Source organism: Necator americanus, chromosome X (assembly GCF_031761385.1).
Source record: "Necator americanus strain Aroian chromosome X, whole genome shotgun sequence".
NCBI lineage: Eukaryota > Metazoa > Nematoda > Chromadorea > Rhabditida > Ancylostomatidae > Necator > Necator americanus.
This window is the reverse complement of record NC_087376.1, coordinates 29,358,597-29,372,753: the sequence shown is the minus strand read 5'-3', so window position 1 is coordinate 29,372,753 and position 14,157 is coordinate 29,358,597. Positions and strand designations below refer to the sequence as shown.

Below are 14,157 nucleotides of genomic sequence, written 5' to 3'. Positions count from 1 at the left end.
GCAATAATAACAATAATATGTAATATGTGTACATAAAGATCAAATAAAACATTTTGTTATGCAGTAGCCATCATTCGCTCTTCGAGACCGATTGCTGTATTTTGTTGGAAGAATTTGGTGAGATAGATCGCCTCCATTAAGTTCACCACAAGCCGTTCACTAAAAATCCACAATTATAAAGGGATTGAAAATATGTTGAGTTGAATGAGTTGAACAGTTTGCTGACCTTGATTTGTGTTCATCATCCCTTTCCGGCATAAATTCCACGATTTCAGTTGCAACCAATTTTGAGAGATCCAATGTTAGAAGCGCTCGTAAAAATTCATTCGCGTTTATACCGTTCTCTTCGGGAGTGCCGACAGCCGGAGCATCACTAACGTCGAAACCATCAATATCAATCGATATTCCAAAACCGATTGTGTTCCTGAATAGATGAGATGAACATTCTTCATGGACTATTTAATTACCGTTTTTTTCGCATCATATGATCGTTCCACGTATGTTGTAGAACAATTTCGGTTCGTTCGGAAAACCAAAAAATGCAGAGATACGGAGAATGGGGCAAAAATAGAATTATCGCGTGATGGCGACGAAATGAAGAACAGAGTGGAACAAGTTCGTTGAATGTTTGTTTTTAGATAAACAAAAATCAATGTTTTTGGATACGAAGTGATTTTTCCAACGAACAAAAAGAATTTCTTCGCTACTGTGTATCATCTACAAAAGGAAAAGAGGATTTAGCCAGTTGAAGGACACCGCTAGAATTTTCGGGATATTTAGGGATAAAAACCCTTATTATGACCAACCTTGTTACTAAATATTGTGCTTCTTGCATAACTTCAGCGATACCACGTCGATCCACCTCATCCATATAGAAAATTCGTACACCAAGTTTTTCAAGAAGTTCCTAAAAATGATCTTTCGATAATCGAATCATTCGATCCTATTCTTATCGCGTTGTAACACTATTGATATCAAAACGTTATTGTAATATCGAGTAACGATGTCGTTGAAAGACACCAGAACAGCACGATAATTGTTGGCCGCTCGGTTGGTAACAGGATGATTTTTAAAGGTTACTTTACAGTGCAGGCGAAACTTACAAAATTTTTACATCACTTACTTGTTCTCCTGGTTCATAACTTCGTATTCCGACCATACACATATTATGTGGGAGAATTTTAGGCATACCATCACCGAGTCTAGTCAGATTTTTATCACCAAATCCAAGTAAATGTGCAACAGGCATTCCATGAATATTTCCGCTAGGAGTAGTGCTTGGTGTGTGAGCATCCTAGAAGAGAAGATTATACTTTTAAAGTATGGTTTAACACAAAATTCTATGGTATTACTGTATTACAACTATACTAGTCAAGAAGTTACCCTTCCTCCAGTGCTCCGCATCTGTCTTGTAATTCAAAAATGAAAATTTCTACGTACATTTTTAAGAACTTTTCTGTTTCGTTTTTTTTTTACCGGAATGAGGCGAAGTGGACCCTTGGTAAAAATTCTCTTTCCAATTATTTGCAACGGACAGCTGTTTTCAGGTACTGTTTCTTCAATGAACAACGCAATTAAGTGGAAACCGATAGAGTTTGCACATCCATCTGCAAAGACCGTAATCCAACAAATTTCAACGCCATGTGATAGTTAAAAAAATGATTTGGTACAAGTGTAATCTTTTATTGAATCCCGAATTGGTTGAAAAGAGAAATAGCTGGGAATCGCCATGAAAAACCTTTTCGTTGTATGTACAGCATAATAGATGGTCTTCGAATTGATTAATTTTATTCTGGAAGACCTTCATTAGCGTACTCCTATGGGATTAGCGGCAGCAATGAAAAGATTTTCAATAACCTCTCTGGAAAATTCCCAAGTGTATCCATATTTGAAATGGTGAAGATTAGCTTATCTCTGCATTCAAAAATGTAGCAGATATTAGTGAAATATTATTGTCCAGGATATCTGCACTCTGTTGTCGCATAGTAAATCCACAAAGTATTTAGTTAAAGCGTATAACTAAAGTATTTAGTTAACGCGTATAGCTAAGCATTTTCAGTTTGATGATCCCAAATTCTCTTCCATATTCATGTCTTTACCAATTATTATGTGCAGGCTCAATACTTTGTTGCAAAAATATCCTTAGTTCGCATAGGAACAATTATATGCGCCGAACATGTGGTGAGGAATAATCACCATAAGTTTTTTTTTATCGACATTTTATTGGGAATAGGAAGTCAACGCCAATGGTGATTCATCTGCTTTATGTGTTTCTGGAAGGTTCTAGTGTTTTTTCCTAAATTATGCAACATCCAATGGCTCAGACCTGACTGTGCTAATAGTTTCACTTTTTCCTAACAATATTGGAATGAAAATCTAATAGAATAGAAGTTTTAGGATTATTTAAGCGTATGAACTTGTTCCTGATTCAGGAGAAGCAGTACTAACTCTATAGCTAAAGATCCAGGAATGGGAATAGGTAGTACGATTTCATTTTCTCGAAAAATACTACTAGGAAACTTTTGTGATGTAACATTGAAAATGTGTTAAAGTCAATTTAATAATGGAAATAAATGTAACTCTCTACTTATAGATTTTCTGTAATTCCTCGTTCGATTTATTAATAATGAACTATTAGTGTAATTGACACCCTTCTGCTCAATTCAGGGTAAAGAAAATCCAAAAGAGTACCTAAGTTAAGTAACTATGCTTCCGGAAGAGATATATTCGAAATTATCTGTTAAAAGATGCATTCGAAATTATCTGTTGAAAGATCCTATCATTACTTTTACCATATTGTCAATTCCGCAGTTTTGAACCACTTCATCTACGGATTTCGGAAGATAACCTAAACTCTCTGAACATTTACCATGTGGGCGTCAACCCAGATGAGTCCCAGATCACCATCCTGTCGAAGTGCTGAAGCTACACCACTCCACGTTCCCATAGCACAACTGTGATCACCTCCAAGCACCAGGAGTTCTTCCTTATTCTCGATCACTTTTCTTGCGTGGAAAGCGAGTTCTTCGCATGTCTGAAATAGATTTTTTAATGCACTGGCTTTGGACGTTTCACTGTTGAGATTCGGTACTGTAGCTTCACCTAGAGCGACCAGATGGATGTCAATGGCCGGCTTGACTTGACCCTCTTGGACCTCCTGCTAGAAACAGGGTCTCAAGAATAACTCATCACTATTTTTTTTTTACTGAAATAGAATCCAACCGCACCTTGGTAACACCAGCTAGCGCATCAAAATGTCGTCCAGTTGTGACCTCTTCCACGATCTTATTCCATCGTATCGGGACTCGGACTTGTTCAAGAAATTTTGAGCTTTGTAGAGTTTTTACAGCATGTTCACAACCAAGATGTCTGTAAAAGAAGGATCGTTGATAGCAGAGCGTATTCTAGTGGGATTTTTTTTTCCTTTTATTCGAAAGATTAGAGAAAGAAAAGCAAATTTTTCAATTATTGTTATTTCATAGAAGATTATGTTTAGCTTTCGATTACGTAGAATGATTTTGAAGAATTAAACTTCGTGTTATGGTCGGAAGTATGCCCTATTGCATCATGATTCATTAGAAATGCAGTTTTAACTAGACACAAGCACTTTTATTTACTACGACTAGTGGTTCCGCCTATAAATTACAAAAAAAACTTTGATCTACTAAACCCCACGAGAGATGCAAGTAGAGATCAAAAATACTCCTACGATGATCGTTAATGTGAAAGTTCTGAAAAGATTGTGTCATGAGTTCTCTAGCAAACAATTAATCCAGAAGAAATCCAGAAGGAATCCTAGCTACTCGATTCGAGAAAGTTCCACAAAGTAATTTGTAATTAGGCGCTTAACGTCACTACTAAGTATGCGGTGCATCTATGAATAACAGAATAAAATTGCAGTGAATTGCGCTCACCGTCCTCCATTCCCGTTAGCACATCCGACGGCCGTAACAAATTGTTGAGCGAGTCGTACTGTCCTCTTCATTATGAATTATATTATAATTTGTATCTGAAATGAAGAAATGAGTAGAAGGCTTCGGCTATGAAATAGAGAGAATGAAAATGTTCGAGGAGGGAAGATATGAAGATTTATCTGGATGTCTAAAGAGGATGTATGACGAACACAGGTTTGCGGCTACTGTATGCACAGGACTGAGAGCGCGATGGCGAGATAGTCATATTAAACGGTGGTCCCCACCCCCACCCCACGTGGTCACGCCTACATCGAAGGGCTATCCTGATCGGAAAACTGCCGCTATCGGCATGTGTTGATGTAGCGACCACCCCATATGTCGACGAAATATCCTTCCGTTCAAAGACGAGAAAAGCATCGTTCGACTATTATAGAACGTTGATAAAGCGTTAGATAGAGAAAACTGATCAGGCTACTTATTATCAGTGATTAGCTGCTATAATATCAGACATTTGTTTTGACAGAGAAGGAAAATATTGAAAAAAAAAATCCCGGAAAAGTCCGTAGATAACGAATCATAAAACCGATTTTATTGTCAACGTTACGTAAGCGGAAATGAGACCACATATTAACGACCATATATTCTTTTCCTCCTTACCAACTTTAATTTGGACTCATTTATCTTCTATGAAATTCTAATAGCCTCTATTCCAAGCTCACCTCTTGACAAAATGAAGTTCAAATGAGAAATTTTGGCTTAATCAGCAACTTTTAGAACATATTTTAATTACTCCTCTGAAAAGCAAAAATTGAATTTGTGATTATCCGGGTGGAGTTATGATTCACGAAAATATCACGCATAAAAATTCGTTTTTTTTTCTCTCTTCTACGAAAAAAATAATGGATCAATGCCACAAATAAGAGCATTTCAAAATTTGGCTCTTTTAGGACGTTCGAAATGTGAATCGACATTTGCAAAACTCCATTATTGTTGCCATATTTCATATGATTAATGCCTTTTTCGAACTGATGTATTCAATACGATTCTTTGTTAAGTTTTGGTTTTTTTTTCCCGAAAGCACGTGTATTGGACTGTCATGTACGAAACAACGAACGATCGAACAATTTTACCGGACTTCAAATCTTTGTATGCTCTCTGTGTTGCCAGAAATCAGAAAATTATGAGAGAAGAAGAGAAGATGTTGGTAATTCTATCTTTTTTATTATTTATTTATTTTGTATTTCAGCCATTCTATTGATATCCTTACCTAATACCAGCTCTCGTTAATACACATTGTAACTAATTATATAAATGCTTCTCACTGCCACTCTGTGGGATTTTAAAAAATCTAAATGTAAATTAAATATTAAAACATAACTCCTTCTCAAAATTTGAAAAGTGCAGAAAGCAGTTAAAATATTAAAAAAAAACAAAATAAAAAAACATAGCATTAAAAAATATGATCACAAGGATTTTTTTGCTTATTTTGAACGATTCTCTTCGTTTGCAATAAGTATGCGGACGTAGATATTCTTACTCTATTTTTAAGATGCTTCAGATAATTTGGAAAGATACAGCCGCGATAGGAGGAAGCCTCTGGTCAAAAGAAAAACAACTAAGCCAGGAAAAGAGCTAGTCAAAGTTATAATCTCTTAGAACCATAAAGCTAACGCTAGTTGTGAAGCTATTTTTTTTAATTCGTTTTAAATCCTTTAAAGGAGAAGAATAATGATTTTGGCTCTTTTTTTTAAAGAAAGTTCTAGAATAATACAACGATGTTCGTGCCTATCTCATCGATCATTCCAGTGCTATTCTAAACAGAAGTTATCGGTTCTTTTTTTTCCCCCGATAAATGATAACAACTTCTTTGCGTTTTTTTTTTCTTCGAAGAATTACTCACCACTAGTCTCATAAAGTTCCATCATTACATTTCTCATCATTTCTCATTTCTTTCTTTGTTTTCAACAAATGCAGTTGATAATCAGAATCGATGGCGTTTTTTTTTTATACCAAGAATAATTGCAGTGTCTCTGCTGCAAATGCATTCATCGTGTAAATTTACAAAGGTGCAACCACATTGCAGCAGTAATCGAACGGAGAAAAAAAGAAAATTGTACTCTCCATTGGATTCTTTTACAGCTGCCATTGTTCTCTGTCGGGAATACATCCGCGAAAGTTTCAACTTATCCTATTTCTGTCATTGAATGTCTACCAATGTGGCTAAGGATCGGTTTTTTTTTCGTGATTCTTTATATAAACTTAATAAACAATGATTTGTGGAAATCCACATACGTAACTCTATATTTCTCGTCCACACATCCAATCATAAAATGTCTTTTTTTTCTAACATTTAAAGTAATTTCAATTTTGAACATTTCAGAAAAGAAAAAGAAGAATTTCAGAAAAAAAAACTCAGAAAAACTATTTTTAAATCTGTAAGGTTATTCGATCTTTCGATTCTTCATCATAGTTCATGAGTCTTCTTTAAATAGAAAAGCACTTGATTACATCATAGCTTTATATTTATTGCCCTTTCTGTTATGATAACATCCAGAGATCAAACACTCTTCCTTGTTATTTTATGTTATCGCTTTTCCCATTTTTTCTGTATTACCTCTAATTCCATTTCCGTCTCTTTTCAGACATAAGAATACAAATTTCTGGATTTTACTGTTTAGAAATATGATAGAATTTGTCTTATATGTATGCTCTTTTAACTAGTCGACTATTGGAAGCTATTCATTTCTGGATAAATTCAGTTTCTTACAAAAAGTAATTTGCTGTTAAACGTTGTGAATTGTCATTGACATCGTTACATTTTCCATTATCGATTTATGCCAATGACTGTTCTTTTTAGTGTAAATTTTCGATTTGATAAAGGTCTTTCGCACCACATATAATAACGTCCGTATTCGCTGATCATAAGATCAACGTTCAAACCACGAGACGATCGTCACGCGGGGATCCAAACAACACGTGGTGTAATTAGGTCGGGGGATCCCCCTTTGACCAATGTCCAGGTGCCAATCGTCTTTTAAAGATGCATTCCCCGCATAAGAGGTCTGAGGGTACACCATAACAGGTCACTCACTCATTATATTGCGTAATTTTCGTGGAACAGAGAGGGAGCGGAGGAGGAGAGAAAGAGGTTGGACATTGTATGAGACAGTTGTGTAAACAATCATCCCAAAATTTTAAATATATGCTGAAAACGAGAACCAATGAAGGCCATTGTCATCTTCTCGGGAAAGAATAAGTGTCTAAGATTGAAGGATCAAATTCTCTAAAGTGTTGTGAACATGTTTTGACCTACAAATCAATGATAGTTCTTCAGAACAGACCTCCCCGGTGTCGTACGTATTTCCAATGGCTGTGGCGATAGTTATTGACGGTTTTTCATTCCGTAAAGCTCTCTACAATTTGTAGATGGATTTTTTTTAATAATTCACTCAATTCTGTGATATTTTCTCCTAATTGTTTATTAGGGAATTCTAGTCAATTTTTCTTGAGATTCATAAGGAAATTGGCGGGTAGATTCAAAAGATCTAACATTTTCCGTATTTATGACAGCCGCTTCATAATTTCTTTGATAACACGAATCTAAAAGAATTCTGGATCTGAGTATTGCCCATGTTCGACTGTGTTTGAATCTTAGCATGTTGAAACGTAGTTTTAAATTGATTTTCTTGAGCTGTAGCCAAGCTTGGTATTGATCGTCTTTATTAACAACGGCTAACGTTTCGCCGTTATCGCCTTCGTTAGAGCCTGGTAAACTCAAAGCCATTAGTGATTTATCCTCACAAGCGCCTCTGAGGCCTTTTCCACGCTCTGACAAAGGCGATAACGCCGAAACGTTAGCCGTTATTAATAAAGACGATCAATACCAATCTTGGCTACAGCTCAAGAAAATCAATTTAAAATTCTGGATCTCTTTTTCTTCTGATAATATTAGTCTATTACTGTTTTTTCCTTAAGAGCTGCTTCTTTAGGTTAATCCAACACCGTTCTTTCTCACCATTACGTGTATCCTTAATAACCCACACGTTTCATTCAAATTTATCCGAAAACTCAATAAGAATAGATATAATTTCAGATTTTCAATGAAAAAAGAAAGGACACAGCACATAAACATCAATTTTAGAATTATAAGGTGTCTGTAGATGTTCTAGCAGATTTTTCTAAAGATATGGAGGGAATGAATCAAAAAATGTTTCCTTGAAATAATTGCATGAATGGTTTTGAGGCAGAGAAGAAGAAGATCCAGAAATTCCGTACTCTATCCATTAATTGAGTGGCAGTTAAGTAGAATTCATCCATAGATTGCAATGTTATTACGAACAGAACTCATTTTCACTCTTAGTGTAATTCACTGAGTGCCGTTTCTTACTTCGTATTTTAGTTGAGAAATTGAGTAGGAGGATCCTGGATGGTATTCGTTTTCTTGGGAAACCAACATGTTTCGCTCGACTTGATTCTATCACCACTTTACTGTTCCGAGGTTGATTACGTGGGAACTGTTAACAATAAAAACAACAAAAGTCAACACTATCGAAAACGACCTCATTCTTATTCAAATAATTCTGTCATCCACGCAAATATTGAACCGTTTGACTGCTGTTATTAATGAGTGACCCTTTTTTCTCCTTAAAATGATAGGTTTGTTTGAATCTTGAAGTTTGCATGTATTTTCCTTTTCGCATGTCATCGACCTGATCGCACGTGAGATTTCAAGTGCGAAATTCTTTAGAATGAAAAAAAAAGCAAATGCGCGAGAATTCAATGTTTCAAATGTTTTTTCTTTTCGTTTAGACGATTTAAACTCGATACGTTCACAGATGAAAACGTGAGCAAATAAGAGAAGTCATGAATCTTCAAATATCTTTTGTTTTTGCTTCACAGTGACAAACATTTTATATGTCATGCTCAGAGCTTACTGTTCGACGAACGAAGTATTGAAGTTTTCTATTTGTTTCATTTATTCCATTTTCGTCTATTTTTTTTCCACCATCTAAACTTTCTTACCGATTTAGAACATCTCACTCAATCATGAATCACCTTATCAGCTAATATGAAAAAAAAAGAAGTTCTAAAGAACATTCTTCAGAAGAGGAAGATTTTTTTCATCATGAAGCAAGAGTTCTGAAAATTAATTTACCAAATGGTTTCTGAAAAACTATGGATCATGTAAGGTTAACAAAGTTAGTAACAGATTTGCTGAAATGTTCTTTGCTATTTTCCTACAGTAATTCTGGATCATTCTCTAGTTTATAGCCCATTTTATAGGAAGGGACGCTTATCATCAACGATGAAAAGTGCATCGATCCTTCCATATCGGTCGCGTCCTTCCACTTAACCATATGTAACGTCAGGAAAAGCAACAAAAAGAGAAGTCCTCTCCATTTAAAAAATAAAATAGAATTTCTTAAGGTCTTTTAACTGATTCTCAAGGATAACTGTGATCTTTTTTTGGTGATGGCGGCTTAAAAATCATCAGTTTTTAACATTTTGCTGGGAATCTTCGCCTTCATTGACGTCATACGTTCCCACAGGTCAATCTCTATCCTTAATGTTTTCTTTTTTTCTTTAAAATTAATGTTGTTTGTAAGTATTGTCAGGTCGCTTTTGATATATAGAGTGTTGCTGGAGCGAGATTATTGATGTCCCATTAAAAATTCGAAATGTCGGACACCTCATAGAACGATCGAATGGAAAAATTAAAGAGAAAAAAAACATATGCGACACCATTTGGATTAGATGATTTCGCATTTTACTCTATTAACCAAGGATTTAAGCTAGTCGTTCCTACTTAATTTGTTTGGATAGCTCTAGTCCACCATTCAGTGATCTATATCCATGACAATAAGGAACACACTCTTCACGGATATAACTGCTCCTTATTCTCCTTACGCTTAATTTATGGAAATCAATTAAAACCTGTATCATTATTAGCATCATACTTTATTCCAGATGTTCAGAAAGTTGATTATGATAATGGATGGACATTGAGGGAAGAAGACACTAGGGTAGATGTAACATACAGGAGTTGTTTTGTGGAACGGACTAGCTATCAAGGGCTACAACTTAAAAAACAGCTGATTTTGTGTAATATTATGACGTTCTAATATACGATAACCGTACCTATTCATGGTCAATATCATCACGTTTCACGTTATGGAAATTTGATGACGTACACATCACGTGCATGTAGGTGATGACGTTAATTCTTTTGATCGCGCACTTCACCACGTGGTGCTACGGATGTGTGTGTGGGTGGGTTCGTTTGAACATTAAGTATTTTTGCAGCTGCTAATTAGTCCCGAACAATTTGTGGATATTTCGTTTTTTAGCGTGGATGAGAGTTGAACGAACGTTCTCTTTGAACAAATAATCGTTTTGTGGAAATTTTTACGGAGTGACGTCAATGAAATGAGGTTTATGCTTCATCACGGAGCACAAAATATACTTTCATGCTGATGCAGACACCGAGATTTGCGTTGAAGAGCTTTTTTCCGCACTTTCTCCTGGATAATGGAAGGAAGAATGATAGAATCCTCGCTTATGTATTCAACAAATTCGAACGTTTGTGTCATAATTGTGACGATACAAAAAAAAGATGAACCGACTAGATTTGTCATATGTGACACGTAAATTAACAGAACAGTACATCAACGATAACAATACATTCGCATTTTGAAAGTTGATCGAAAATATGAAACACCACGTGGTATGGAAAGGGAAAATCGTCCTAACTTCTGTATCAAAATATGTCCATAGAAAGAAATCTCTTTGTATTTACAAAATTTTCTTCTCCTTCAATTAATGATGGTCTCATCATGTAGGTGTACATGTGAAAATTACGTGATAGTAATTCATTTCAAAAAGATGAAACTTCCTCAAAATTTTTCGCAACAACCCAATCTTTGACAGAGAAGAAAAATGAATAAAAGAAAAAATGAATGAAATAATATTAAGGATCTGATTGATTCGGTAAAAAAAAAACCCATCACAAATTGAAAGTGAATCGTCACTATGATAACAACATAAAATCAAACACTCACTGTCATTTTAAGAACAGATAAAACAGTATACTATTAAATTCTACCAATAATAATTATACCAACTATTAAATTCTACTATCGAACTCTTCCACAAAATCCTCACAAATCTAGTTGAGTTAGAATTTCGAGAAAAAAAAGGCAAAAAAAGAGTTGAAGACATAGAGTAAATATCAAAAATTAAATTTAGCGAAAATATGTACGAGCACGAATCGAGAAAAACATAGAATGGTCCAGCCAAGTGTAGTAAAGGAGGGCAAAAAGTCGTGGAACGATCAATACGAATATCCTTGCACCTCCTCGTTTAGCACTAAGAGGATAATCTTCGTTTTACGGACCAACGGTCACGCCACTGATCTTCGATGCATCTGGAATTTTCTGAAAGAAAACCATGATAAACAGATGACATTCGAAAAAAATACGAATATTAAAGATAATTCGGAGAACGACGAACACAGAGATTGATTGCTCGCGAAAATTAACTAAAAATCACCTATGATTTCAAAATATTGAGCGATTCGTCAAAATCGATGCATCTGATAAGTGGAAAGCACAGATGAACTCAGTTTAAATCACTTCAATAAGCCAAAACCGCTTCCACTGACTAATCCAAGCATTTCTTTTATGAGGATTTAAATTTTGCAATATTCCAGCGTTACATCCATGTTCTACATCTTAAATTATCATGAAAGAAGTCTCATTGACCTTAACGTCGCCTATTCCTCTCTCTCATGGCTGAAAGTGCGTCAAAGTTGCTCATATTTTAAAGCTTAAGAATAAGGAAAATTAAATTTATATTTATAATGAATAGCCCATCGAAATAAGGAAAAAAAAACTTGAAGTAATCCAATAAAATCAACAGGACAGTGAAAACTGCTACAAAAAATACACATAGAGCGGAAAAATCAATCACTATATTGATAGTAGGGTCAAAAAGACATGAAGCACGGTGCAGTTGCGTAAGTGGTTGCGCTCGAAGCGGTGCTGGAGCGTACGGTTGGGATCGGGTGGGGACCCTAGCTACCACCGATCATTGCTGCAGTTCGCGACGGTCCCATCTCGATTTCAACCGCGGTCTCCACTGCGCCGTTTCGAGCGCAACAGCTTACGCAACTGCGCTGCGCTTCATTTCGTTTTGATCCGACTATAAGTTTCGCAATTTTGGATGAGAAATTCGATAACTGTGATAAGGGCATTGTTCAAATATTCCTTGGAAGAGATACAAAAATAAATAGAAAAAAAGAAACGTAAGCATGGATGCGATAGAGAGAAACCGGGCTCTTCTTTGGTGAGGGGCACCTGGCTCATTGGTGCAGTTCAAGTGATGAGGATCCCTTCGGTGTCCGTCCAGAAGTGAAGGGGTCCCTTCGCCAACCATCCAAAAAAGAGAAGGGGTCGGAGCAGCGGCTCCTACTATCGTATATATGAGCGCGAGAAGAGAAAACTATTTCTAAAATAAAGCTAGGGAAATTCTAGGATGTACATTTTGAAGCTGACGTATTTCCGTATAATGACGTTCGAAAACTATACGAATAGCAAAGATGACTCGGAAAACGACGAGCATAGAGTTAGGATCTTCGAGAAAGTGAAATAAAAATCACCTATGCTCTTAAAAGATCAAATATTCTGGAGGAATAAGTGGTTTTGGTAAGTGGAAAGTCCAGAAGAAAAATGAAATGGGAAAAAGGAGAAAAATAAGCTTGATTTGAATTACTTAAGGGGACATTTACATTTAGAAGTAATATCCTAGGTCCTATTACTAACCTCAATCACATAATACTTACTGAGCTCCCTACAGAAAAAAAAAAAACATTGGGTCCCTAAATCATCTCTTCGCTCCTAGATAAAACGAATTTAATAAGTTGCCTATATTTTCCCAAATCCTAAAATCAAAAATTAAAAAAAAAGAAACAAATTAAGAAAATCTAGTGTTAAGATATTGTATTGTTATAAATAAGCAGCATGTGCTACTTCAGGTCATTCCAGGAAAACCATCAAACTACTACTGTTGATTCCATTATTTCTTTTGTCCTGATGAAAACAAACGTCAAATTAATGTCGTTCCCAATTCATTGTGCTCCATATACCTCGGAAAATCTACTGGATATTTTTTCGAAACGTATTCGATAATAATATGGCCGTATCGCCAAAATTCGTGGTCGGGGAAGTCCAAGATTGAAATAGCACTGAGAATCGAAGTTTGTCAGTCAAGAGCAGTCCCTATATTTTAGGCACAGGATTCTCTCAAACGCGGATAGTTAGCTTGTATGGATTATGCTTACGAAAGATCCACATAAACGAGTTCTTCAACATTACTGCATAAGAATTTGATAAGAGAATGATAGAGTTAATATTGTTTTATATAATTGTAAATATGAAAATTTCTCACGAATAATTATCAGTAACAGAAGAAATTTCCTTCCTCCTTCACCAGAAAAAAGGAAAAATCATAACTACATAAAAAAAAGTTATTTGAAATACGCCTGGCAATAATGGCACGGTGGTCTTGCCTAGTCCTGTGGAAATCGATATCGATCCACCATGCCCACCCTTAGTCGGACAGTTTGACCTGCCACTGAACTGTCCCAGTGCTATCTGCTACCTATTCCTGACCTATTTTTTTTTCAACAAATAATTCTTCTACTATTCCTTCTCATGGATTCTTCTGAAACAAATCCACAACAACTAATTAAAACCGCCACTGGATCACAACAAATACCAAAACCAAAACCTTTCGGAGCTCGAGGATTTCCGCCTGGTCCGCCAATGATTCCTGTACATATTCAGTGTACAGCTATGGAAAGAGTGACAGATTGTAAGTTTTATGAGTAGTTTCTGGAAGTAGTCCATTAATATTTACGCAACACAATTTCTTTTCAGGGTTTAGACGTAATGAAGAGTGGAAAAGAAAGGAGATGACGAATGCTGGAAAATTCGAGTCAGATGATCTTCATTCAGAAACACCACACGCTTGAGGTGTCTCTTTTTACGAGAGTACAAACAATCCCGGGAGATGTTCCAGCAAATGTAATGTTTACCGAAATTTGCATATAACTTGTATTTGTATGTAATCATTGTTGATTATGTCACTTACTTGTGCTATAACCTCATCGTGTATCTCATGAAAAAAAGAATAAAATTCATATTAAAAAGCTCAATGATCCATAGAAAAGCGAGAGACAGACGGT

General features: G+C 35.7%; 2 protein-coding genes across 4 annotated transcripts; one reads left to right on the top strand and one right to left on the bottom strand.

Moving 5' to 3' along the window:
- Positions 1–56: 56 nt before the first annotated feature.
- On the bottom strand, positions 57–3,985 carry RB195_025852 (uncharacterized protein; the record flags this gene model as incomplete). 3 transcript variants are annotated; one of them, XM_013454031.2, is made up of 7 exons in its annotated part: positions 57–159; positions 227–424; positions 807–907; positions 1,124–1,294; positions 2,870–3,034; positions 3,228–3,369; positions 3,915–3,985. In XM_013454031.2, 7 exons carry the CDS (start codon positions 3,983–3,985, stop codon positions 57–59), a joined length of 951 nt encoding a protein of 316 aa, XP_013309485.2. The 3 variants fall into 3 exon arrangements, with proteins under 3 accessions (XP_013309485.2, XP_064070051.1, XP_064070050.1); XM_064214170.1 differs by lacking the exons at positions 3,228–3,369; positions 3,915–3,985 and having other exon boundaries at positions 2,870–2,947; XM_064214169.1 differs by lacking the exons at positions 57–159; positions 227–424; positions 807–907; positions 1,124–1,294 and adding an exon at positions 3,103–3,160 and having other exon boundaries at positions 2,988–3,034.
- Positions 3,986–13,624: 9,639 nt separating this feature from the next.
- On the top strand, positions 13,625–13,944 carry RB195_025851 (uncharacterized protein; the record flags this gene model as incomplete). Its single annotated transcript, XM_064214168.1, has 2 exons — positions 13,625–13,784; positions 13,850–13,944. The coding sequence occupies 2 exons, from the start codon at positions 13,625–13,627 to the stop codon at positions 13,942–13,944; spliced, it is 255 nt and encodes an 84-aa protein (XP_064070049.1).
- Between the last annotated feature and the right edge of the window lie 213 nt (positions 13,945–14,157).